General features: G+C 33.1%; 4 protein-coding genes across 4 annotated transcripts; 1 reads left to right on the top strand and 3 right to left on the bottom strand.

The window, feature by feature from the left end:
• Nucleotides 1-16,744: 16,744 nt before the first annotated feature.
• On the bottom strand, nt 16,745-17,020 carry N7516_010177 (uncharacterized protein; the record flags this gene model as incomplete). The annotated part of the gene is made up of 1 exon (XM_057222896.1): nt 16,745-17,020. One exon carries the CDS (start codon nt 17,018-17,020, stop codon nt 16,745-16,747), a length of 276 nt encoding a protein of 91 aa, XP_057070117.1.
• Nucleotides 17,021-17,342: 322 nt separating this feature from the next.
• N7516_010178 (MFS transporter) lies at nt 17,343-19,016 on the bottom strand (the record flags this gene model as incomplete). Its single annotated transcript, XM_057222897.1, has 6 exons — nt 17,343-17,785; nt 17,844-17,946; nt 18,010-18,641; nt 18,716-18,773; nt 18,840-18,860; nt 18,915-19,016. The coding sequence occupies 6 exons, from the start codon at nt 19,014-19,016 to the stop codon at nt 17,343-17,345; spliced, it is 1,359 nt and encodes a 452-aa protein (XP_057070118.1).
• Nucleotides 19,017-19,451: 435 nt separating this feature from the next.
• N7516_010179 (zinc-binding alcohol dehydrogenase family protein) lies at nt 19,452-20,615 on the bottom strand (the record flags this gene model as incomplete). Its single annotated transcript, XM_057222898.1, has 3 exons — nt 19,452-19,654; nt 19,711-20,092; nt 20,199-20,615. 3 exons carry the CDS (start codon nt 20,613-20,615, stop codon nt 19,452-19,454), a joined length of 1,002 nt encoding a protein of 333 aa, XP_057070119.1.
• Nucleotides 20,616-21,146: 531 nt separating this feature from the next.
• N7516_010180 (methionine adenosyltransferase) lies at nt 21,147-22,498 on the top strand (the record flags this gene model as incomplete). Its single annotated transcript, XM_057222899.1, has 4 exons — nt 21,147-21,583; nt 21,643-21,922; nt 21,983-22,120; nt 22,175-22,498. The coding sequence occupies 4 exons, from the start codon at nt 21,147-21,149 to the stop codon at nt 22,496-22,498; spliced, it is 1,179 nt and encodes a 392-aa protein (XP_057070120.1).
• Nucleotides 22,499-25,407: the final 2,909 nt, after the last annotated feature.

Here is a 25,407-nt window from a genome sequence, read left to right on the forward strand (position 1 = left end):
TTTTTAGCTAAATAAATATTAAAATAATCTTTTTTAAAGCTATAAATATAAAAAGAGATATTAAATTATCTATTTATTAAAGATTTTCTTATTATTATAAGACTTAAAGCTAAATTAATTAAGATAAAAAGAATATATAAAATAGAACTATATTTATAAGATAAAAGTATTTAAATATTTCTTTTAATCTAAATATTTATTTATAAATTTAATAATAATAGCTTTTTAATTAAACTAAAAGCTAAGATTTATATAAAAGATAACTTTTAAATTATTAACTCTAAAAAAAAGAGAATAATAATACTTATTACTCGAATAATAAAAGCTATATTTATACTTATTATTATATTTAATCTTAATATAATATAACTTAATATTATTAATATATTTTTAAATAATAATCTTAATAATATTATCTATATTTAGATATTTAAAGACTTTTATAAAGAAAATAATATTTAAAGATTATAAAAAGTATTTTATAGATTTAAAAAATTATTATATTTATAATAATAAGAAGCTATATATATATTTAAAAAGCTTAGATTTATTTTTATATTTAAAAATCCTTATTTATTTATAAATAAAGATATAATTATTTTTTTTTATATAAATAATATTATTATTATTTTTTATTAAATAAAATATTAATAAACTTTTTAATTAAAATAAAATCTTAAAGATTATTAAAAACTTTAAAAAATAGAAGAAGCTATTTAATTTTTTAAGATTAGGATTCTCTAAAATACTATTAAATATAAGCTTTAGCTTTATTAAGATTTATATATTTTTTTTATAGTAATTTATTATAATTTTATCTAGAATTATAAATATAAAATCTTACTTCTAGTAAATAAAATAATAAAATTTATTAGAATAATAAGTAAAAAATAGATCTATAAATATTAATAAAAGCTTAGTTCTACTCTTTATCTAATTATTATTATTTATTTAAATATAATAAAGATAATAAATTATTTAATTAAGTTTTTTATAAATCTAAATCTTAAATATTAAAAGATAATAAATTAATTAATCTAATATTTTTATAATATCTAGTTTTTTATTTTTAAATATTATGTAAAGGATAAAGGTCCTTTCAAAGGTGAAATAGGAACTTAGGCGACATATATATTCATAGAAGTTTTAACACGTATATGAATCGTACGGGGTTCGTCACCTGATCGGTGCCGAGCCTTAGCACGCACATTTCCTTTTAATCTTAGGTCCCCCCGGGACCCCTAAATTCTAGCAAGAATTAGTCTTAGCATATATAGCCTAATATACCTTTATTCCTCCTCCTAAGCCAACGTATCTTACCCGGTTAATAGGCCTTATACCTAAAATAGTATAATCTTATAATTCTAATTCTTCCTCTTTAACTACCTAAGATATAATAGCTCCCCTAATTACCCGTAGTAGCTCGCGTAATAACACTAAGGCGCTAGAGTATCCTATCTAAACTAGTAGCGAATCGGGAATACTTCTACCTATAGAAAAATAGGAGGAAATACTAATTTAAAACCTACCTAAAAAAACTACCGAGGTAGCGGCGGAAAGCTCTCGTATCGCCGACGAAACCCTTCGAAGCCTAGAAGAGAAGGTTATAGAATATAAAGCTAAAGTAGTATTATAAGAATATATTCTTATAGCCTAAAAAGCGGTCGCGGAAAACGAAAAGAAACTTTAGGATTTTAGTTAAATAATAAGAAGATCTTAGAACTACTACGATTTATCCGCGGAAAGCGAACCCTTCTAAAAAGAAGAGATTAAAAGGGATATTAACTAATTTAAACTAGATTTTAGTATAAAATAAAGAGAGGACTAGCTAAATAACCTCGAAGCGCTCTTTAAGAGGGCTCCGAAAAAAATACGTCTTAGAAACCTAAAAAATCCTCGCCGCTATAAATTACCTATATATCTCTTATAAAAAAAAATAGACGTCTTATAAACAGAAATATCCTAAAGAGGTATTAGATTAGGACGTATTTAAGGAATAGATAAAGATACTTCTAAAGAGCTCCTATAATATTATTACTAATATCCTCGTCTAGTTCTAAGAGGCTATAATAAAACCCTATTAAGACCCTCGTAATTTCGAAAACTACCTCGAATCGCTAGAGAATTATCTCCTAAACTAAAATAAGGAATAAAGAGCCTAGACCCTATTTATAAAACTATAGAAACCTCTCCGAGATATTATAATTACTACTAATAATAGCGTTTTACTTATAAACTAAGACGAAATATTAAAGCTAGTATCTATATTTTACTATATCTATTTTATATACTAGAGGCTAAGGAAGGACTCTTTAAACTATTATTATTAGGATAAGAAAAGATAGGGAAACTATACTAATTCGATATTAAATTACTCCTATATCGAAACCTCGACTCCCTAGGGTAGAGGATAACCTTAGGGTAGAGAATAATTTAGGGATTTTAGAATCCGAGGCTAGGGCTAGAGACGTAGATTAAATAATCGAGATAATTTATAAAGCTCTATAAATAATATATAGCCTAAAAAAAGAAATAGTACTAAAAAGATACTAGAAAGTACCTATTTTATCTATAAAGATAAAAACTACTAGGCTTAGGATTACCCCTAGAAAGCCTTAGTTTAATCTATTATTTAAGTATTAAAAATTTAGGACTCTAGATAATCGGGAAAAGTCGAAGAGCTAGAGTAGATCCTAATATACTAGCTTAATACCTACTTATTAGGACTATAATATATCTTTATATACCGATTACTATATATAATAGTATCGAAATATATACGGATTTAAATACTAGTATAGAATATAATATAATTAGTAGAGAGTTCGCTAAAGAAAATAAATTACGTACTATACCCTTTATATCTCTATTATTAAAAGACGTAGCCTTAGAACGATTCTGTACCTATAATATATATTAGATATCTTTTATAATTAGAGACTCTAGAGGGACTAAAAAGATAGTAAATCAATCTTATATCGGGATCGAGAGAGATCCTAGACTAGAAGGAAGTCTAGTACTTTTATTTAAGATATTTATAAATAAATTTAATATAATTCTATATCTTAGTATAGATAAATAGTAGTTTAGAATAAAGAGTTTCGAACTCTAGAACCCCTATAAATTTATAAAATAATTAAGAAATACCGCTATTATCTATATATTAATTAAGATACTAGAAGAGGTCTAGTTATTAGACGAAGACGCCGCTATATCGGATATAGATCGGGTATAAATACCTCTCGAATTAGAAGAGTTCTTTAATATATTTAATTATAAAAAAGCGGGTACCCTATTAAGGACTAAAATATCTAATTATATAATCGAACTTAAAAAAGGGAAAACCCCCCTTATAGGCCGATTTACCTACTATCTAGAACCGAACTTAAGGAGTTATAGGCCTACCTAATCGATAATATTAAAAAGAGGAGAATTCGCCTATTAAAAAGCCCTATAGGCGCCCCTATCCTTTTTATCCTAAAGAAAGATAGAGGCTTATAGCTATATATAGACTATAGAGGATTAAATTATATATTAATTAAGAACCGGTACCCTCTACCTCTTATTTTAGAGATTCTTAATTATCTTTTAGGAGCCTAGTTTTTTAATAAGGTCGACGTTAAGGATACCTACTATTAGATTCGACTCTAGGAAGATAACGAATAGAAGACGGCTTTCTAAATAAGATATAGCTATTTTAAATATATAGTTATACTATTTAGGTTATCTAATATACCTACTATCTTCTAAAGCTATATCTATACCGCGCTAGTAAGGCTAGTTAATATAATATATATAGCTTATCTAGACGATATCCTAGTATTTATAAAGAATCGAGAATCTTATATAAAGGCCCTTTAATAAGTCTTCGAAAGGCTATAGAAAGCGGAACTCTATATAAAATTATTAAAATATATTTTCTATTAGAGAGAGGTTAAGTTCCTAAGATTTATTATAGATAGATCGGGGGTAAAAATAAACTAAAGCCGCGTCTATATAATCTAAGAATAAAAAGAACTAAAGAGCTATTATAATATTTAGGTCTTTCTAGGATTTTATAATTTCTACTACTGTTTTATAAAAAAGTATTCTTAACTATCCCTACTCTTTACGTCTATAATAAAAGAAAGTAAGAATAGTAAAAAGCTAGGATAAATATAGTTAAACGCGACCGAATTATAGGCGTTTTAGTAGTTAAAATTTACTTTCTAATTAGTATCCTTATTATATTATTTTAATCTAGAGAAGTATATTATATTAGAAACGGATATTTTAAATTAGGATATAAGAGGCGTACTTTTATAGCTAGATTCGAAGGGTCGATAGTACCTAATAGCCTTTTAATTAAAGAAATTTTTAGGCCTAGAACTTAACTATACTACCCTAGATTAGGAGCTTTTCGCTATCGTTTACTCTTTTTAATATTAGCGGTACTATCTAGATAGTAGTAAGTATCCTATTAAAATATTATTAGACTATACTAATTTACGTACGTTTATAACCTAATAGAAGTTTAATAGCCGATAGATATATTAGTATATATTCTTAATATCTTTTAACTTTATTATAAAGTATAAGCCTAGAAAAATAAATCCTATAGATAGGCTTTCTAGAATTCTAAATTCCGAATAAGTAATTATAAAAAAGGAATTAATTAGTCTAATTTAGAACTAAATTATAGACGAAAAGACCCCGGCTTTAGAAGAGACCGAAGGGCTAGAGGCCCTAACAATCTAAAGTATTATAGGGACCTAAGATCTAGATATAGATTAAGAGTATAAATCCTAAGGATATAACTTAATCGGATCGATAATAAAATATATCGATACCGATATAGACCTATAGTCTAAATAGAGAGAGCTATATAACGAATTAGATATTCTATTTAATCTAAAAAATATTATAGTAATCTAGTCTATAAGTATAGCTACTACTATAGATACTCTTAAATAGATAGGAAAACTCTAGTTAGATAATCTAAAAATAATCTATTAGAAGGGTAATATATTAGTCTAGAAACCTAGTAGTAAGGACTAGTTAATTAACGCCTTAGGTTACCTTAGGTACCGAGGACGTCTATATATATTAAAGAAGGAGGGTATCTATTAAAAATTAATAATAATATATTATAACGACCCTACTATAGGCTATTTTAGGAGAGTAAGGACCGAGGAATTTCTTAAAAGAGATTTCTATTAGATTAATCTATAAGAAGACGTAAAAAAATACGTAAAATCTTACGCGATATATTAAATTATTTAAATACTAAGGTATCGTCCTTTCGATAAGCTCGAATTATTACCGATTCCCTCCTAGCCTTTTACTAAATTATTAATAGACTTTATTATAGGCTTACCTTAATCGATCTAGAAAGGAAGGATAATTAATATAATTTTAGTAGTTATAGACTATTTTTCGAAATAGTGCCTTTTCTTCTTAGTTTCGACTATAATAGACGCTTCGGAATTAGCCGAGCTATTCTATTAAAGTATTAAACTACGATTCGGACTACTAAATAATATTATATCCGATTAGGGATTAGTTTTTATAAATAGGTTTTAGTTAAAATTATATTATATATCCTAGATAAAACTAAGGTATTCGATAGCGTTTTACCCCTAGACCGACGGTTAAATAAAGAGGATAAACTAAATACTCGAATACTATCTTTAGTACTTTATTAATAAGTAATAGAAGATATAGCCTATACTTCTATATACCGCGGAATTCGCTTATAATAATACTATTAATATAATAACTAGAATATCGCCTTTCTAAGCCCTATTAGGATTTAATCTAAATTTCTAAATACGCGCTAAGAATGGTAGCGTTAAGAAGGAGGTACCGGTAGCTTTAGTAAGAATTTAAAAGCTTATAGAGCTTCGCGAAAAGCTATAAAAAATATAAAAAATAATAACCGAAACGTAAGTATTTTATTATAATAAGCGTTATAAAGAAATAATATTTAAGAAGAACGACCTAGTAGCTCTATTAATAAAAAACCTACGATTAAAAGAAGGTACTATAAAGAAGCTATTATCTCGATAGATCGGACTTTTTAGAATCTTTAAATATATCGGAAAATAAGCGTATCGCCTCCTACTCCCTAGCTAATATATAGCGATCTATAATATTTTCCCTATCTCCCTACTTTAGCTATAGTACTAACGAGAGGGCGAATTAGAATAATTACTATTACTAGAATTAGTAGATAATAATAAATAGGAGGTCGAAGAGGTTAAGAATTACTATTAATTTAAAGATAAACTATACTATCTAGTAAAATAATATAGCTAGCTATTAGAATATAATTAATAAATACCTAAAAGCGTAATAATAAATATACTAAAATTTATATTAAAATATTAAAAAACTCTAGGAAAGAAGAAAACCTAAAGATAGCTATAGCCGCCGAATTAGAACCGGAACTAGCCTGCTATACTCGCGGGTCTAAGGGGAACGTAGCTAGATACGCCTCTAGGAATTATCTTATAGTATTAGATACCTAAGAATTATCCCGAGTAGCCTAGATTAATTCCTATATATCCTCCTAGAAAGCGACTATCCTAGTATATTAGCTATATACCGACTCCTCGGCTATATATAGACGAGGGTAGTAACTAGCCTTATTTATAAGTTTCTTATACTTAGTAGCGGTAATAAGAACGGGTAATAAAAGAATTACTAACGAACTATAATCGGATACCTACTAGGAATAAGCGTCTCTAGTAGCCTAGGAATAGGTTAGAATAAAATCCTAAAGATATAAAGGAAAATACTTTACCTAAGATATATAAATACCGAGAAGAGAGTAGATACGATAATAAGACTTTATAAAACTATCGAAGCTCGCGATAAGATATTAAATATATACTATAATACTAACGACTAGCTTATAAAGTAGTTATAATATAATTATAGTACCCTAGTCGTTAATATTAAGCTTAGCGTCTTCGCTAAAGCTATTATTAAAGTTCGTCTAAAAGTCCTAAATCTATAATAAATACGCCGAAAGTTTATAATAGTTCTCCTCGATACCCTTAGGGATCTAAGCGAGGTTAGTATAATTTAATACTAAATCCTTACTAGAGTAGTCTAGAATACTTACTATCTTATAAGGCTTATATAATCTATTATAGTATTAATAATTCTTCCTATTATATATCTTAGCGAAGTAGCGGATAATAAAGGGTCGAAGAGATACCGAATTAGTATCTATCTACTCGTATATAGAAACGCGTAGATATATTATATACTAGGTATACTAGCGTAAAATTAGAGAGCGTAGTTTATATAGTAAATAACGGATAGGAGGTATAATTACGATTAACTTATAAAATAATAATAAAGAAGTAGTAAAACGTAAATCTAAAGAAGTAAGAAGATAGAGAGTTATAAAAAGAAAATAAATTAAAGATTATTAACGCGACGGGATCTAGATCGGATTCTATATAAAATAAGAAACTATAGATTAAATCTAGAAATATAAGTTATACCTTCTATTTCTATCTACTACCTACTAAAAGCTAAAAACTAAAACCTAAAATAATACTAATATGTAACCTTCCCGCCTATAATTAGAAAAGCGGAATAGGAAAAGAATCCGCTAGATCCTCTATTAAGTCTTTTAGAATAATATCTAGTACTATAGGATCGAAGTATCCGATATATATATTTTAGATTACTACTAAAGGATTATACTTATTTTAAATCTAAATAATAAAACCGTTATCTTCTACCTAGAGATACTATCCCGCTTTAATATAGAACTATTTCTACTATTTTTCTATCGAAGAAATAAAGGGGCGTAGGATAAGGTTTAGGTATATCGTATAGCGACTAGCGAGATAGCTACGATACTAAAATAGATTGTTAGCGAATTACTACTAGAATATATAATTTCTAAGAACCTACCTCGGCCTTTATAGAATCCTTCTAGTCTTTATCCGAAAACCTATAATCGGACTTATACGCTTTATAGGTAGTATCGAAGTCTTTAGCTAAATTAATAACCCCCTTACCTATCTCCCGGAGATATATTATATCTTATATATAATATTTATTTATAGGTAATTAGTACTAGGCTACCTACTCTAAAATCGCGATTAATTCGATACGATCTCTCTATATTCCCTCTAATAGAGATTTATATATCGACTTCTATTAATTATATTACTAGTATTTTTTAGAGTTAGCTTTATATAAGAAATACTAAATAGAAAACGGAACCGCGCTCGTTCTAGAGGTAAAATAAATAATTATCGAGCGAAGATAACTTATATACTATATATTTTTTAAATAGATTCGATTTCTACGAATAGCGGGTATAGTAAAATCGATACTAAATATCGAGGATAGTTAGGAAATTAGGGTTCTCTACTATAAATATATCTATAGCTATATAGCCCTAATATTATAAAGATATAGTAAAATTAGATAAAGATTCGGAACTATTCTAATTATAGCTCCTTTATTATAGAGTACTACCGATATCTCCCCGATACTTTATAGCTATAATCTATTTCGGATATAGATATCCTTATAAGAGAAGGGGGAATAATTATAAAGGATAAAGGTCCTTTTAAAGGTAAAATAGGAACTTAGGCGATATATATATTTATAGAAGTTTTTAACACGTATATAAATCGTACGGGGTTCGTCACCTAATCGGTGCCGAGCCTTAGCCCGTATATTTCCTTTTAATCTTGGGTCCCCCCGGGACCCCTGAATTCTAGTAAGAATTAGTCTTAGCACACACAGCCCAATATACCTTTGTTCCTCCTCCTAAGCCAACGTATCTTACCCGGTTGATAGGCCTTACACCTAAAACAGTATATTCTTACAATATAAGCTGTCTTCGCTCGATAATTATTTATTTTGCCCCTAGAACGAGCGCGGTTCCGTTTTTTATTTAGTATTTTTTATATAAGGCTAACTCTAAAAAATGTTAGTAATATAATTAATAGAAATCGATATATAAACCTCCGTTAGAGGGAATATAGGGAGATCGCGTCGAATTAATCGCGATTCTAGAGTAGGTAGCCTAGTACTAATTACCTATAAATAGATATTATACGTAAGATACGGTATATCTCCGGGAGATAGGTAAGGGGGTTATTAATTTAGCTAAAGACTTCGATACTACCTATAAAGCGTATAAGTCCGATTATAGGTTTTCGGATAAAGACTAGAAAGATTCTATAGAGGCTAAGGTAGGTTCTCGGAAATTATATATCCCGATAGTAATTCGCTAATAATCTATTTTAGTATTATAGCTATCTCGCTAGTCGCTATATAATATACCTAAATCTTATCCTACGCCTTTTTATTTCTTCGACGGAGGAGTAGTAGAAATAATTTTATACTAAAATAGGATAGCGTCTTTAGATAGGAGATAATAGTTTTATTATTTAGATCTAGAATAAATATAATCTTTTAATAGTAATCTAAAATATATATATTAGATACTTCGATCTTATAGTACTAGGTATTATTCTAAGGGATTTAGTTAAGGATCTAACAGATTTTTTTTTTATTCCGCTTTTTAAATTATAGGCGGGGAGATTATATATTAGTATTATTTAAATTTTAGTTTTAGTAGATAGTAAATAGAAATAGAAGGTATAACTTATATTTTTAGATTTAATCTATAGTTTCTTATTTTATATAGAATCTAATTTAGACCCTATCGCGTTAATAATCTTTAATTTATTTTTTTTTATAATTTTTTACCTTTTTACTTCTTTAGATTCGTATTCTTTTACTTTTTTATTATTATTTTATAGATTAATTATAATTATATCTCTTATCTATTATTTACCCTATAAATTATACTCTCTAATTTTATATTAGTATACTTAGTATATAATATACCTACGTATTTTTATACGCGAGTAGACCGATACTAATTCGGTATCTCTTCGATTTTTTATTATCCGCTACTTTGCTAAGATATATAATAAGAAGAATTATTAATACTATAATAGGTTATATAAGTCTTATAAGATAGTAAGTATTCTAGACTACTCTAATAAGGATTTAGTACTAAATTATATTAACCTCGCTTAGGTCCCTAAGGATATCGAGGGGAACCGCTATAAACTTTCGGCGTATTTATTATAGATTTAGGATTTTTAGACGAATTCTAATAATAGCTTTAGCGAAAACGCTAAGCCTAATATTAATAATTAGGGTACTACGATTATATTATAGCTATCTTATAAATTAGTTATTAGTATTATAGTATATATTCGGTATTTTATTATAAGCTTTAATAGTTTTATAAAGTCTTATTATTATATCTATTCTCTCTTTAGTACTTATATATTTTAGATAAAGTATTTTTTTTTATATCTTTAGGATTTTATTCTAACCTATTCCTAGGCTATTAGAGACGCTTATTCTTAGTAGATATTTAATTATAGTTTATTAGTAATTTCTTTATTATCTATTCTTATTATTACTACTAAGTATAAAAAGCTTATAAATAAGGCTAGTTACTATCTCTATTTATATATAGCCGAGGAGTCGGTATATAGCTAATATATTAGGATAGTCGCTTTCTAAGAGGATATATAAGAATTAGTCTAGGCTATTTAGAATAATTCTTAGGTATCTAATATTATAGGATAATTTTTAAAGGCGTATCTAGCTATATTTCCTTTAGACCTACGAGTATAGCGGGCTAGTTCTAATTTTAATTTAGCGGCTACGGCTACTTTTAGGTTTTCTTTTTTTCTAGAGTTTTTTAATATTTTAATATAATTTTTAATATATTTATTATTACGCTTTCGGGTATCTATTAATTATATTCTAATAGCTAGTTATACTATTTTACTAGATAGTATAGTTTATTTTTAAACCGATAGTAATCCTTAACCTCTTTAACCTCTTATTTATTATTATCCGTTAGTTTTAATAATAGTAATTATTCTAATTCGCCCTCTTATTAGTATTATAGCTAAAGTAGGGAGATAAGGAAAATATTATAGATTATTATATATTAACTAAAGAGTAAAAAGCGATACGCTTATTTTCCGACGTATTTAAGGATTCTAAAAGATCTAATCTATTAAAATAATAACTTTTTTATAATACCTTCTTTTAATTATAGGTTTTTTATTAATAAGATTATTAGGTCGTTCTTCTTAAATATTATTTTTTTATAATATTTATTATAATAAAATATTTATATTTTAGTTACTATTCTTTATACTTTCTATAGCTTTTCGCGAAGCTTTATAAGTATTTAAATTCTCGCTAAAGCTATTAGTACCTCCCTCTTAACGCTATTATTCTTAATATATATTTAGAAGTTTAGATTAAATCTTAATAGGGCTTAAAAAGACGATATTCTAATTATTATATTAATAATATTATTATAGGCGAATTCCGCGGTATATAAAAGTATAGACTATATCTTTTATTACTTATTAATAAAATATCGAAGGTAGTATTTAAGCGTTTAGTTTATCCTTTCTATTTAACTATTAGTCTAGAGGTAAAACGCTATCGAATATCTTAGTTTTACTTAGGATATATAGTATAATTTTAACTAAAATCTACTTATAAAAACTAATCTTTAGTCGGATATAATACTATTTAGTAGTCCGAATTATAGTTTAATACTTTAATAAAATAGCTTAGCTAATTCCGAAGCGTCTATTATAATTAAAACTAGGAAGAAAAGGTACTATTTCGAAAAACGGTCTATAATTACTAAAATTATATTAATTATTCTTCCTTTCTAGATCGATTAAAGTAAGTCTATAATAAAGTCTATTAATAATTCGGTAAAAGGCCGGAAGGGAATTAATAGTAATTCGAGCTTACCGAAAAAGCGATATCTTAATATTTAGGCGGTTTAATATACTATATAAGATTTTATATATTTTTTTATATCTTCTTATAAGTTAATCTAATAGAAATCTCTTCTAAGAAGTTCCTCGGTCTTTACTCTCTTAAAATAGCCTATAGTAGGGTTATTATAATATATTATTATTAATTTTTAATAAATATCCTTCTTTTTTAGTATATATAGATATTCTTAGTATCTAAGGTAATCTAAGGCGTTAATTAACTAGTCTTTACTATTAGGTTTCTAGGCCGATATATTATCTTTCTAGTAGATTATTTTTAGATTATCTAACTAGAGTTTTCTTATTTATTTAAGAGTATTTATAATAGTAGCTATACTTATAAACTAGATTATTATAGTATTCTTTAGATCGAATAGAATATCTAATTTATTATATAGCTTTCTTTATTTAGACTATAAGTCTATATCGGTATTAATATATTTTATTATCGATCCGATCGAGTTATATCTTTAAGATTTATATTCTTAATCTATATTTAGATCTTAGGTTCCTATAATATTTTAGATTATTAGGGCCTCTAGCCCTTCGGTCTTTTTTAGAGCTAAGGTCTTTTTATCTATAATTCGGTTCTAAATTAGATTAATTAATTCCTTTCTTATAATTACTTATTCAGAATTTAGAATTCTAAAAAGCCTATCTATAAGATTTATTTTTCTAGGCTTATATTTTATAATAAAGTTAAAAGATATTAAGAATATATATTAGTATACCTATCGGCTATTAAACTTCTACTAGATTATAAATATATATAAATTAATATAGTCTAATAATATTTTAATAGGATACTTACTATTATCTAGATAGTACCGTTAGTATTAAAAAAAGTAAATAATAGCGAAAAGCTTTTAATCTAGGGTAGTATAATTAAGTTTTAGACCCGAAAATTTCTTTAACTAAAAGGCTATTAGATATTACCGACCCTCTGAATCTAGCTATAAGAGTATATCTTTTATACTCTAATTTAAAGTATCCGTTTCTAATATAATATACTTCTTTAGATTAAAATAATATAATAGGGATACTAATTAGAAGATAAGTTTTAACTACCGAAATACTTATAATTTAGTCGCGTTTAACTATACTTACCCTAACTTTTTACTATTCTTACTTTCTTTTATTATAGACGTAAGGGGTAGGGATAATTAGGAATATCTTTTTATAAAGCGGCGGTAGAAATTATAAAATCTTAGGAAGACTTAGATATTATAATAGCTTTTTAGTTCTTCCTATTTTTAGATTATACGGACGTAGCTTTAGTCTATTTTTATTCCTAATCTATCTATAATAAACTCTAAGAACTTAACCTCTCTTTAATAAAAAGTATATTTTAATAATTTTATATAGAGTTCCGCTCTTTATAGTCTTTCGAAGACTTATTAAAAAGCTTTTATATAGGATTCTCGATCTTTTATAAATACTAGGATATCGTCTAGATAAGCTATATATACTATATTAATTAGTCTTACTAACGCGGTATAAATATAACTTTAGAAGGTAGTAGATATATTAAATAATCTAAATAGTATAATTATATATTTAAAATAGCTATATTTTATTCGGAAAGCCGTTTTTTATTTATTATTTTTTTAGAGTCGAATCCGGTAGTAGGTATTCTTAATATTAATCTTACTAAAAAACTAAGCTTCTAAAAAGTAGTTAAGAATCTCTAAAATAAAGGATAGAGGGTACCGGTTCTTAACCGATATATAGTTTAGCCCTTTATAATTTATATATAATTATAGGCCTCTATCCTTTTTTAGAATAAAAAGAATAAAGACGCCCGCGGGGCTTTTTAATAGGCGAATTCTTTCTTTTTTAATATTATCGACTAAATAGGCCTATAACTTCTTAAGTTCGGTTCTAGATAGTAGGTAAATTAGCCTATAAAAAAAGGTTTTCCTTTTTTTAAGTTTAATTATATAATCGGATATTTTAGTCTTTAGTAAGATATCTATTTTTTTATAGTTAAATATATTAAGAAACTCTTCTAATTTAAGGGATATTTATACCTAATCTATATCCGATATAGCGACGTCTTTATCTAGTAACTAGACCTCTTCTAATATCTTAATTAATATATAGATAATAGCGGTATTTCTTAATTATTTTATAAATTTATAGAGGTTTTAGAGTTTAAAACTCTTTATCCCGAACTACTATTTATCTATATTAGGACGTAGAATTATATTAAATTTATTTATAAATATCTTAGATAAAAGTATTAGACTTTTTTTAATCTAAGATCTCTCTCAATCCTAATATAGGGTTAATTTACTATTTTTTTAGTCTCTTTAAAGTCTCTAATTATAAAAGATACTTAATATATATTATAGGTATAAAGTCGTTCTAGGGCTACGCCTTTTAATAATAGAGATATAAAAGATATAGTATATAATTTATTTTCTTTAGCGAACTCTCTATTAATTATATTATATTTTACGCTAGTATTTAGATCCGTATATATTTCGATATTATTATATATAGTAATCGGTATATAAAAATATATTATAGTCCTAATAAATAAATATTAAGCTAGTATATTAAGATCTACTCTAGCTCTTTAATTTTTTCTAATTATTTAGAATCCCGAGTTTTTAATACTTAGATAATAGATTAAATTAAGACTTTTTAGAGGTAATCTTAAGCCTAATAGTTTTTATTTTTATAGATAAAATAAGCGCTTTCTAGTATCTTTTCGGTACTATTTTTCTTTTTAGGCTATATATTATTTATAGAGCTTTATAAATTATCTCGATTATTTAATTTATATCTTTAGCCCCGGCTTCGGATTTTAAAATCTTTAGATTACCCTCTACCCCGAGATTATCCTCTATCTTAAAGAGTCGAGATTTCGATATAAGAGTAATTTAATATTAAATTAGTATAGTTTCTCTATCTTTTCTTATCTTAGTAATAATAGTTTAAAAAGTCCTTCTTTAGCCTCTAGTATATAAAATAAATATAGTAAAGTATAGATATTAGCTTTAATATTTTATTCTAATTTATAAATAAAATATTATTATTAGTAGTAATTATAATATCTTAGAGAGGTTTCTATAATTTTATAAATAGGGTCTAGGTCTTTTATTTCTTATTTTAGTTTAGGAGGTAATTTTCTAGCGATTTAAGGTAGTTTTCGAAATTACGAGGGTCTTAATAGGGTTTTATTATAGTCTTTTAGAACTAGATAAGGATATTAGTAATAATATTATAAGAGTTTTTTAGAAGTATTTTTATCTATTTTTTAAATATATCTTAATCCGATATCTTTTTAGGATATTTCTATTTATAAGATATCTATTTTCTTTTATAAGAGATATATAGGTAATTTATAGTAGTAAGGATTTTTTAGGTTTTTAAGATATATATTTTTTTAGAGCTCTTTTAAAAAGCGCTTTAAGATTATTTAGTTAGTCTTTTTTTTATTTTATACTAAAATCTAGTTTAAATTAGCTAATATCTTTTTTAATCTCTTTTTTTTAGGAAGGTTTACTTTCTATAGATAAATCGTAGTAGTTCTGAGATCTTTTTATTATTTAACTAAAATTCTAAAGTTTCTTTTTTATTTTTTATAACTATTTTTTAAACCGCGAGAATATATTCTTATAATACTACTTTAGCTTTATATTCTATAATCTTTTCTTCTAGGCTTCGAAGGGTTTCGTTAGCGATATAAAAGCTTTCCGCTACTATCTCGGTAGTTTTTTTAGGTAGATCCTAAATTAGTATTTCCTCCTATTCTTCTATAGGTAGAAGTATTCCTAATTCGCTACTAGTTTAAATAGGATACTCTAGTACCTTAATATTATTACGCGAGCTATTACGGGTAGTTAGGGGAGCTATTATATCTTAGATAGTTAAAGAAGAAGAATTAGAATTATAAGAATATACTATTTTAGGTATAAGGCCTATTAACCGGGTAAGATACGTTAGCTTAGGAGGAGGAATAAAGATATATTAGGCTATATATACTAAGACTAATTCTTACTAGAATTTAGGGGGTCCTAGGGGGACCTAAGATTAAAAGGAAATATACGTGCTAAGGTTCGGCACCGATTAGGTGACGAACCCCGTACGATTCACATATATGTCAAAAACTTCTATAAATATATATGTCGCCTAAGTTCCTATTTTACCTTTGAAAGGACCTTTATCCTTTACACTAATAAGATTAATTTAATATACTAAAGTTTAGAAGAAGAATATTTAGATTTAGAGAAGAAGAAGAAAAAGAAGGAAATAGAGTAAAAAGTAAGAGATATTTATATCTTTAATAGGCGTTTATCTTTTAAATTATTTCTATAAGCGACTAATTAAGACTATTTACTCGTCGGGTAAATAAAGCTACTTTTAGATAAAAGTAAGCCCCGCCTATAATCTAATATAAACTAGCTTTCTACGCTTTTTACCTAACTCTCTACCTTACTATTAAAAAAGAAGTTAGAATAGTATTACTTCGGTAGCTACTAGGGCGGTAGCTAGATTTAGTAGGAAGGGATATACTCCCGAGCGCTTAGTAGGGTTGCCGGGCTCGGTACCTAAGGTAGCTCCGTATACCTTAGGCAAGTAGACCTTGGCTTAGCTAAGGGTTACTAAGCGCACAACAAACTTATTAACGCGAGAGAAAGGCTTAGCAAGTATTATATAATTAAGTAATGCCTATAGGCCGCAGCTAGTCAACCAATTGAAAACCATGCGATCCTTACAGAATCTCAGTCTTGGCGCCATAGGGTCACCTGATCATGAAGGCTGTAACACGGCCCTCGTTGAGCTGGCACCCGCGGTGCAGGCCTAGCCTGATCATCATGGCCGTAGTTGAAGGCAATAATAACCCTAAGATTTTTGCCCATGCGGAGCAAATTGCTCTATTTACGTAGTTGTTTCTCCACTGGCTTCCAATCGATGTCAGTAGAAATATAGAATTTCTCAAAATCTTTCAAGGACTTGTCGTTGACCGACACGGTAACAGCTGTGCCTTCAGAGCGAATACGTTGGCTACGCTTCTTTTTCATTTGTAAAATGTCCTCAACATTTGCCTTCAACGTTCCGTCCCAGTAATCACTAGGGGTTACGATCAAGTCGTCTTCGGTCACTTTACCCACCGTCTTGCGGTTGAGTACAAGCGATTGTGTAGCAAACATAATGAGGAGGATACTCATCGTATTTACCTTTTCATGTCTCTGACTATTGATTGGATCAGAGAAGCCAATCAAATATGTTTATTTCCACATGTATCGACCATATTGGGTAATAACTAGGTGATCTGATACCTGCTCGGGAGAAACTCTGCATTTAGTGGCCCGATTTGCCATATGTTTTTACTTCTCGAGCTTGCATATTTTCTTTTTCGCCTTTGCCGTTGTCTACCTAGGATCTATGTATTTTATGCCTGACTCCCGCCATTGGTATACCTATATGTAACACGGATCACTTTCTCCATGTATAAGAGGCTCTGATTCCCCACTAGAACCCTCCCCGTGATCTGGAGGCTTGCCATTTAGCCAGAGCGCTGAAACTGCAGCGACAAGAACTAAAAAAGGCCAGCGTCCAGCACATGATTGCCCATCCAAACCGGTACATGATAAAGCTGGCCCACAGGGGACCAAGGAATAACCCGATAAACTGAGCCATGGTCTGCAGAGCAAATGCCTGCGCAACGGCACCTTTCGAGCCCATAACACCAGGCTTCTCTCGTTCCATATCGTCTAGCACAGACTGAGACTCCACATATAAGGAAGGCAAGGCTGTAATTGTGAACAGACCGCTCAGACACATAAGGCCAATGAGGGCGATGATGCAAAGAAAAGAATTGTGCCCGACAAAAGCAAGGCAGGTTTGCGTCGGTACGAGAAAGAGAAACCCTAGAAAGATCATTATTCGGGGACCGTAACGATCACAAAGAGATCCTGTCGCTGTCAGTAAGGCGTTACAAGCCCATTGAGAGACTGTTAACTGTCAGCTTACCGGAGTAAGGACCCAGCAGTGATACTAGAGCACTAGGGAGAAAGATCAATCCAGCTCCTATTGGGGACCAATGATAGCTCGATTCCACGAATACAGGCATGGTCTTGTGCAATCAGCTTCGAAAAGCTCATAACAGATTATAATATGAGGATATGGTTGCACTCACGGCATCAAACGTCGAATTGAGAATCCCAATGACACAAAGCCCCCCAAGCGTGATGAGCATTCGCGGCTCTTTTAAAAGCTTTAGCAGAACCTTGACCCCCCCAGGAGCTACTCGCTGGCCGTCGCAATCAAGGAGAACTTCATCATCACCGGACAGGATATCCGCACCAGGTTGAATCCACTTTATGGCAACTTTTTTCTCAATCAGCAGTAGTCGTAGAACAAAATCAATGCCAATCAGAACAGCAGATATTATAAAAACTGCCTCATATCCGAGCTTGCTGTATGTGACCCCCCCTACAGAAGGGCCTAAGACAAACCCCATTGTGGTGGCAGAGCCGAGATATCCAATTGCGGTGCCTAATCGCTCCTTTTCGAATGTGTCCGTGGTGAGCGTAAGACCAGCGACGCACACCATAGCCGTGGCAGCACCTTGGAGGAGCCGCGCTATGAGGAAGATAGAGAGCGTTTTTCCGACCGCGAGAAGGATCATTGAAGCGGCCAGCAAGATAAGACCGGAAAGAAAGGGGAGTTGCCGTGTGCGTGTACGATCGACTAGGAATCCGAAGAAAGGGCAGCAAACCACCACCATCCCAGCGTCACACATCAGAAGAACGCTCGACCAGTATTGACCTTCATACAGTATTAAGATTCCATCATTCTGCGCGAAATGAGGGTGGAGAAGGGGTTAGACGGGTGAAACTCACGGTCGGCGGGTAAAACGTGAGCGCGGGTTATCAATGCGGTCGGCATCACAGGCACAATCTAACATTGGAATTTCACTCATGAGTATTCCAAGGTCAAGGTAGTTGGCATCATCTAGTGACTTACCATTGCGAAGAGGAAGAACTCCTAGCGATAGTCAGTTCTAGTTTAAGCGGAATCCAACTTCTCTGAAATCCTTACCGTGAACGTTGCCATCCAGACCGTAGCAACAATAAAGCTCGTGGAAGACCTCCATTGCACGCCCCATGGCGGGGAGTGGTTAGGGATTTTGATGGTTGACATGAAAGAGGTGGATGACGGGATTAGTGATCGTCTCCGAGGGAGGGGGATGGACTATTATATAACTACAATATCTTGCATATTTGTTTTAGCGAGTCCAATGATGTTGTGCATAGTAATAAACAGTGAGTAGGTGCAGGTGAACAACGCAAGCAAGGGGGCTATTTGCTTATTTGGGGCGTTGTGATGAGATCATAGACTAGTGGCTTGGTCTTCAATGTGCCGACTACCATAAGAGGGGGTGCATACCGTATGAACAATACTTAGAACACCTGCATACTATGTACATGTATCATTTGAACAGTTGTGTAATGCTTTTTCGACAATCCCTCGCCATCTACATTTTGGTTTGTCCAACTACAACCAATCATCCGTTCTTTATTTTTCTTCATTTTGGAATCTTACTTTATTTATCATGACACCTTAGAAAGCGCAAAGCTAAGCTCCTAAAGTAACGACAACTTTCTGGGAGCTAACTCCCTGTTTGACTCTGTCAACTCCTGCCTGAATAGCCTCCAGGCCATGACCAATAATCAACGGATCTGGGCATGGCTTGAAGGTTTTCTGCTGCAGGGCCATCGGCAGATAATCTTCGTACAGCATCTTCCCTACTGGATTGCCTGCAATATCCCCTCCCAGGACTAGATTTGGTCAGCATTCGTCCAGGCGCCGCCATTTTTCTATCCCAATGATTTACCTGGTTCAGATACTACACCCTCCAATCTCACGTTTCCTGGTATTGGATTGGTCGTAATGACCTTTGTGTTAAGCTGCATGCGTTTTATGATATCGACGCACGCCTGGATAGTGTAGCTCTTCGATATTGCGTCGAAGAATCCCACGACCTGCTTTTCACGGAGCGCATCGATAATCTCATCAATAACAGATTCTTTTTGGTAGTCAAATACCATTGCAGCGCCCCAAGCAGAGCAAAGAGCGTGATTGTGTGGGCTGGCCGTAGTGAAGACCTCGTATCCTGAGTCCCTTGCTAGTTGAATGGCACAGCTGCCCACACTAGATGCTCCTCCCCAGATAAGGATAGTTTTGCCAGTTGAACGAGGCTTTGTCGACGGGGGGCTCTAGCTGAAGAGTGTTCTCTTGGTATAGTCCAGACGCAGCGGTGGAAAGTGCACATGGGAGAACAACTCCATGGGAGAATAGAATATGGCTAGGCAATGGACAAACCAATGTAGCCAAGCAAACAGTATAATTTTGAAAAGCTCCATGCTTTGCCTTTCCGCTGTCTAACCCAAATCCATGACTAAAGTTCCCGCGAATCTGGTCAGCCGTAGACTTTGCAGCGAGGTATGGAAAGCCATACCCAATTATCCTCTGGCCTACAACAAATCGCTTGACCTCACTTCCTATCTCAACGATTTCACCGGCAACATCACACCCCAAGATGTGGGGATATTGCAAGTAATCCAGGAAAGCGTCATCTTGAACCATGAAATCAATGGGGTTGATGGCAACAGCTGAGTTCTTCACCAGAACCTCGTTTGGGCCTGGGGGGTTATAAGGGGATTCCTGGACCACAAATGATCTCGCTTTGGGGCTGATTGCCCAGGAAGCCTGATTAAAAGGACGAATGCCGCTGTCCATGTTTCAAATTCGTGATCTATTCAGATGTTTGAGCTGAATGAAAAGTGCGCTGCGAGGATAAAAGCTCACAGGGATGGGAAATGAAATATATACGTAGCATCATGCAAACATGATGCGGATTAAAAAGGCATCCGTGGTATTCATCTCGGATTCGTGATATGCAAGGAACTTCACATGTACGTAAGATACCAATCAATATATCGATCATATCCCAATATCTGTGTACCGCATATAAATCATATGTAATAAACCAGACTACCCACATGGAGTAATTTTAACTCATGCAAATGCGGTGAAACATCAATTGCATACTTGAAAGTTAAAAGCTGTATGGTCAGAAATTCTGTGACTAGGCAATTTTCACTAACGAAAATAGTTTAATTTATGTCAAGCTAGAAGGACTATTTTAAACAGTCTTACCACAAGACGGCATCTCATAGACTATAAATTGACCAGTTAGACCATACTTTGTAACATTCTACAGCTGGAACAACATCTATTTCAGTTCAATTCTTTCTACGACCACTCAACATGAAGCCCTCCGAGCCGGAAACTTTCCTGTTTACCTCTGAATCAGTTGGGGAAGGCCATCCAGATAAAATTTGTGATCAGATTGCGGATTACATTCTAGATGTCTGCTTGAAGGATGACTCTCTATCAAAGGTTGCCATTGAGGTTGCCATTCGAAAGGACCTGGTCATTGTGTTTGGTGTCGTAGAGTCGACCGTCGCTCTTGACGCCGACGAAATCGTCCGTCATGTCCTCAAAGATATTGGTTATAATTCCCCAGAGCAGGAAATTGACTATCGAACATGTCAAGTAATGGACTATGTTGAGCGACGAGCCCCCAGTCTTTCGCGGAAAGTACCTGGCTGTATGTGTGTTTCTTGCCCTAAGCCGGCCGAGGAAAAAGCAGGAGATCAGGGAATCATATTCGGCTACGCCTCCGATGAGACTAATCAATTGCTGTAAGTGTTGCTAGGGCTTAACTTTTCTGATTCTCAACACTAACTGAAGGGGCCTATAGACCTATGACTATCGATCTTTCTCACAAAATCTCGCTGCAGATGAAGTTTGCGCGTGTCAAGGGCACCCTCCCATGGCTGCTTGCAGACACCAAAACACAGGTGACAATGGAATATATGGAGGATGATGGGAGGGTGATACCCATTCGTGTTCATACCATTGTCCTTACTGCCCAGCATACGCCCGATGTGACCGTCGAGAAGCTTCGTGAAGCAATCCTCGATCAGGTCATTCGGAAAGCGATCCCACCCAAGTACCTTGATTCCAAGACCATCTATCATGTGGGTATTACCCAGAACCCTTAAACATTGAGCCCAATGCTGATACATAACAAATCACAGATCCAACCAACTGGAGATGAAGGGGTGACTCCATCTGGGAAATTCGCTGGGGTTACAGGTCGTAAGATCGTGGTGGATACCTATGGCGGGTGGGGAGCTCACGGTGGGGGTGCGTTCTCTGGAAAGGATTTCAGACAGGTTAGTGTGGCTCTTCGTCCAATAGTGCGGACATGCAACTAATGTTTGGACTAGGTTGATCGATCTGCCGCGTACATGGCGCGATGGATCGCAAAGTCAATCGTGCATGCAGGTCTTGCGCGACGGTGTTTGATCCAGCTCTCGTATTCAATCGGAATTGCTCAACCGCTGAGTATCTACGTTCAGACTTACGGCACGAGCAAGCTGAGTTCTGTGGAGCTAGAGCGAATCGTATTTCAAAACTTCGACATGCGCCCGGCGGCCATCGCAAATGCGCTAGGACTGACACGTCCTATTTACTATTTGACGTCCAAGCAAGGCCATTTCACGAGCATGTCGTTTCCATGGGAAAATCCCAAAGAGCTGTCGGTGATCTAGCTCTCCCCTTTCAATCAACCATGGTGTATAGAAAAATCTGTACGTATTGATCTTCTCTTGGGCAAGTGACAATTTCGGGCAATACCTAGTAAAAGCATACATATCCTTGAATCCATGCATTAATTGAAAATTTGAGGCCAAAGCATTCTAGTATTTCTCAAACGCATTTTCACGCAATGACACCCAAGGGATCTTATTAGTTGCAGCCTGTCGGTAGTAGTTGTAGTGGTGGTGGTGGTGATAGTATTAGTAGTAATCATTCACATGCTATCAACCTCGTATTCAATCCGTAGAAGTGAAGTGACGTAGTGTATCGCCACCCAGTTAACAAACAGCTCCACCTCCCACCTCCACGCTGGTTTCGTCGTAACACTGAGGCCTTGAATCATCAAACCCACCGCATGTCTGATGATTGGGCGGTTAGACGTGTTGACGGCGATCATCCCAGGTAGGCCTAGCGAGGGACAGGGGCCTGTGGCCGTTGTGCTGTATAACGTGATGTGTCGAGGGTCAGGAGAAACGCGCATTGACATACGAAAATCGAGGCACTAACAACCCAGTGGCTACCTGAATAACCCGCGGGCTGATCGGTGTTCTGAGATCATTCAAATGCACGTTTGTGGATTTACGTAATTCTAAGGGTCATTGTTACACAAGATGGTGATTGACGATGCATACATAGTATCACAGATGCATTAATCACAGCAGGTACTCCGTACCCCTTACCTATTAAGCAAGGTACTCGATGCTCGACTTCAAGGTTGACAGGAACTGCAGAAATACCCATATTTCGTAAACACGGAATCCTCTCCTAGATCGAGACAGCACTCAGGTTTCTCTCATCTTACTACCTTCATTTATATGTTAGGTAACTATACTCCATATGTAAGAAGTGATAGGGTAGGTGATTGACCCATCTCAAGTAGCATCTTCCACCTGATTTATCTCCTCTCTTCCAAGGTTATCCACCACCGCCGCCATCAGTATTATCAATATCATCACATTGTGCGTGCTTTTCCTCAGTCCATTCAGTGATGGGCCTTATCAATGAATCAGCTGTCTGCTGAAAACATGCATATGTGCAGTTTATTCCCCACTCTATTTGTCCCTGTCCCAACTCCCCTGAACGCGGTCCCGAGGTTGTAATGTTGTTTCCCTAATTTTCATCCCGTGGTCTATCGGGCATCTAGTCGTTAATGCATAGGCAGTCTTATTTAACATTCAAATCGATACTTGAATAAACATTTGAGATTGTTACGCCAACCATACAAAGAGGTATAGGGAATGCGGAAGAGGTGCCTAGGCACCACCAGAGTTGATACATCACCTCGCTTACCTTCCTGCATATGCACGCAGGCATCCCCTCGAAAGGAGGAGCTGGATCCTCTTAGGAGGACCAGCGATTAGTCTGAATATCATCATAACCATATCAGGCATATCTCACATTCTTCACTCGTATCCTTATCGTATCAGGACGTCCCTCAGGAGATTGTCCTAACAGAGATATATTATTTGAATCATTGGACACTGATCGTCCTCGGATGAATGAGTAAATAAATTAATCCCCAGATAACAACTATCACATGCCCAAAATTCAAAATGCTTTCAGGTTGAACTTGAAGGCATAGAAGACCCTTGGGCCTCGAATTCCATACATACCAGGGAACATATTCGCCCCCAGGCCGCGCTCACTGCTGACCTTTGATGGCTCACATTCAAAGTTACACTACATATTTATCGAAAGCTACTGTAGAAGATAAGCAGCTTCCGGAGATTGTCTTACTGTACTTCGTACAGTCAATAATACTTACATACCTACTACTAGTGGTGTTCCTCACGCATCACATATGCACCTATAAGCGCATAGACATCTGGAGATACTCAAGTAGATCTTCGATGGTGAACTATAATATCTCTATATGTATTAACATTGCTTTTGTATTCAATATACACTGCCTGGCCAGTATGTCGGAACACCTGCAAGCCACATTTTAATTATTGCCTCGTAACACATATACATATGTATGTAAACTGCTAGATAATTTCTCAGCTGCCGTAGTTATTGTATGAATGCCTTCTAGTTAAATACTGTAAAAATACTAAAATTTCAGTGGCTCACGCTTATGCACGCTAAAAGTATTCCGACATACTGGCCAGGCAGTGTATTTCTTGACTGCGTCATGGTGCTTCCAAGGCCATGAGACCCACAGAGTTTATGTCTTGGACATGACGCAGCGGTCTGAAAAGAATTGGCACTCAAAGCTGGTAAAGGGGTGTATTACCTACCAACCTCCTTCAAATTTCAGATCAAGCTACATTGACTAGATTGGCCTTGAAACTTCAGTCATAAATAGCACATTCGCTGCTTGCGAAAGTCTGTCGTGGTAATCCAAGAAGATATTACCAACTTAACTATGATGTTCACCGAAGGGACTAATCGATGGATACTCATCGCGCTCATCACGATTCCTGTTTACTATCTATCTCTCATTTTTTACAGACTTTACCTTCATCCCCTCAGTCGATATCCTGGTCCCAAACTTGCCGCCATTTCCACCCTATATCGAGCATACCACGAGGCATGGCGAGATGGTTGTTTGGTGGAGCAGGTAACAGAACTGCATAAACACTACGGCAAGACGTTATGCCCAAATTCAATGTCACTTCTTCCAGCTCTGACTATTTAAAAATAGGCCCAGTCGTTCGGATCACACCAAATACAGTGCGTGGACTCTTACAGAATAACCGATCGTTTGGTGGCTAATTTGTGGCAATCAGCTGCATTTCCGTAATCCACAAGCTTTCCACGATATTTTCTCGCCCCAAAGCAAGACAGGAAAAGACCAAGAGTTCTTGACGAGTCTCGGGATGCTCGAATCATCTTTCAAGCTTGAAGGCGAAATGCATCG

The sequence above is a fragment of the Penicillium verrucosum genome (genome assembly GCF_028828655.1).
Source record: "Penicillium verrucosum strain IBT 35672 chromosome Unknown utg000004l_segment0_segment0, whole genome shotgun sequence".
NCBI lineage: Eukaryota > Fungi > Ascomycota > Eurotiomycetes > Eurotiales > Aspergillaceae > Penicillium > Penicillium verrucosum.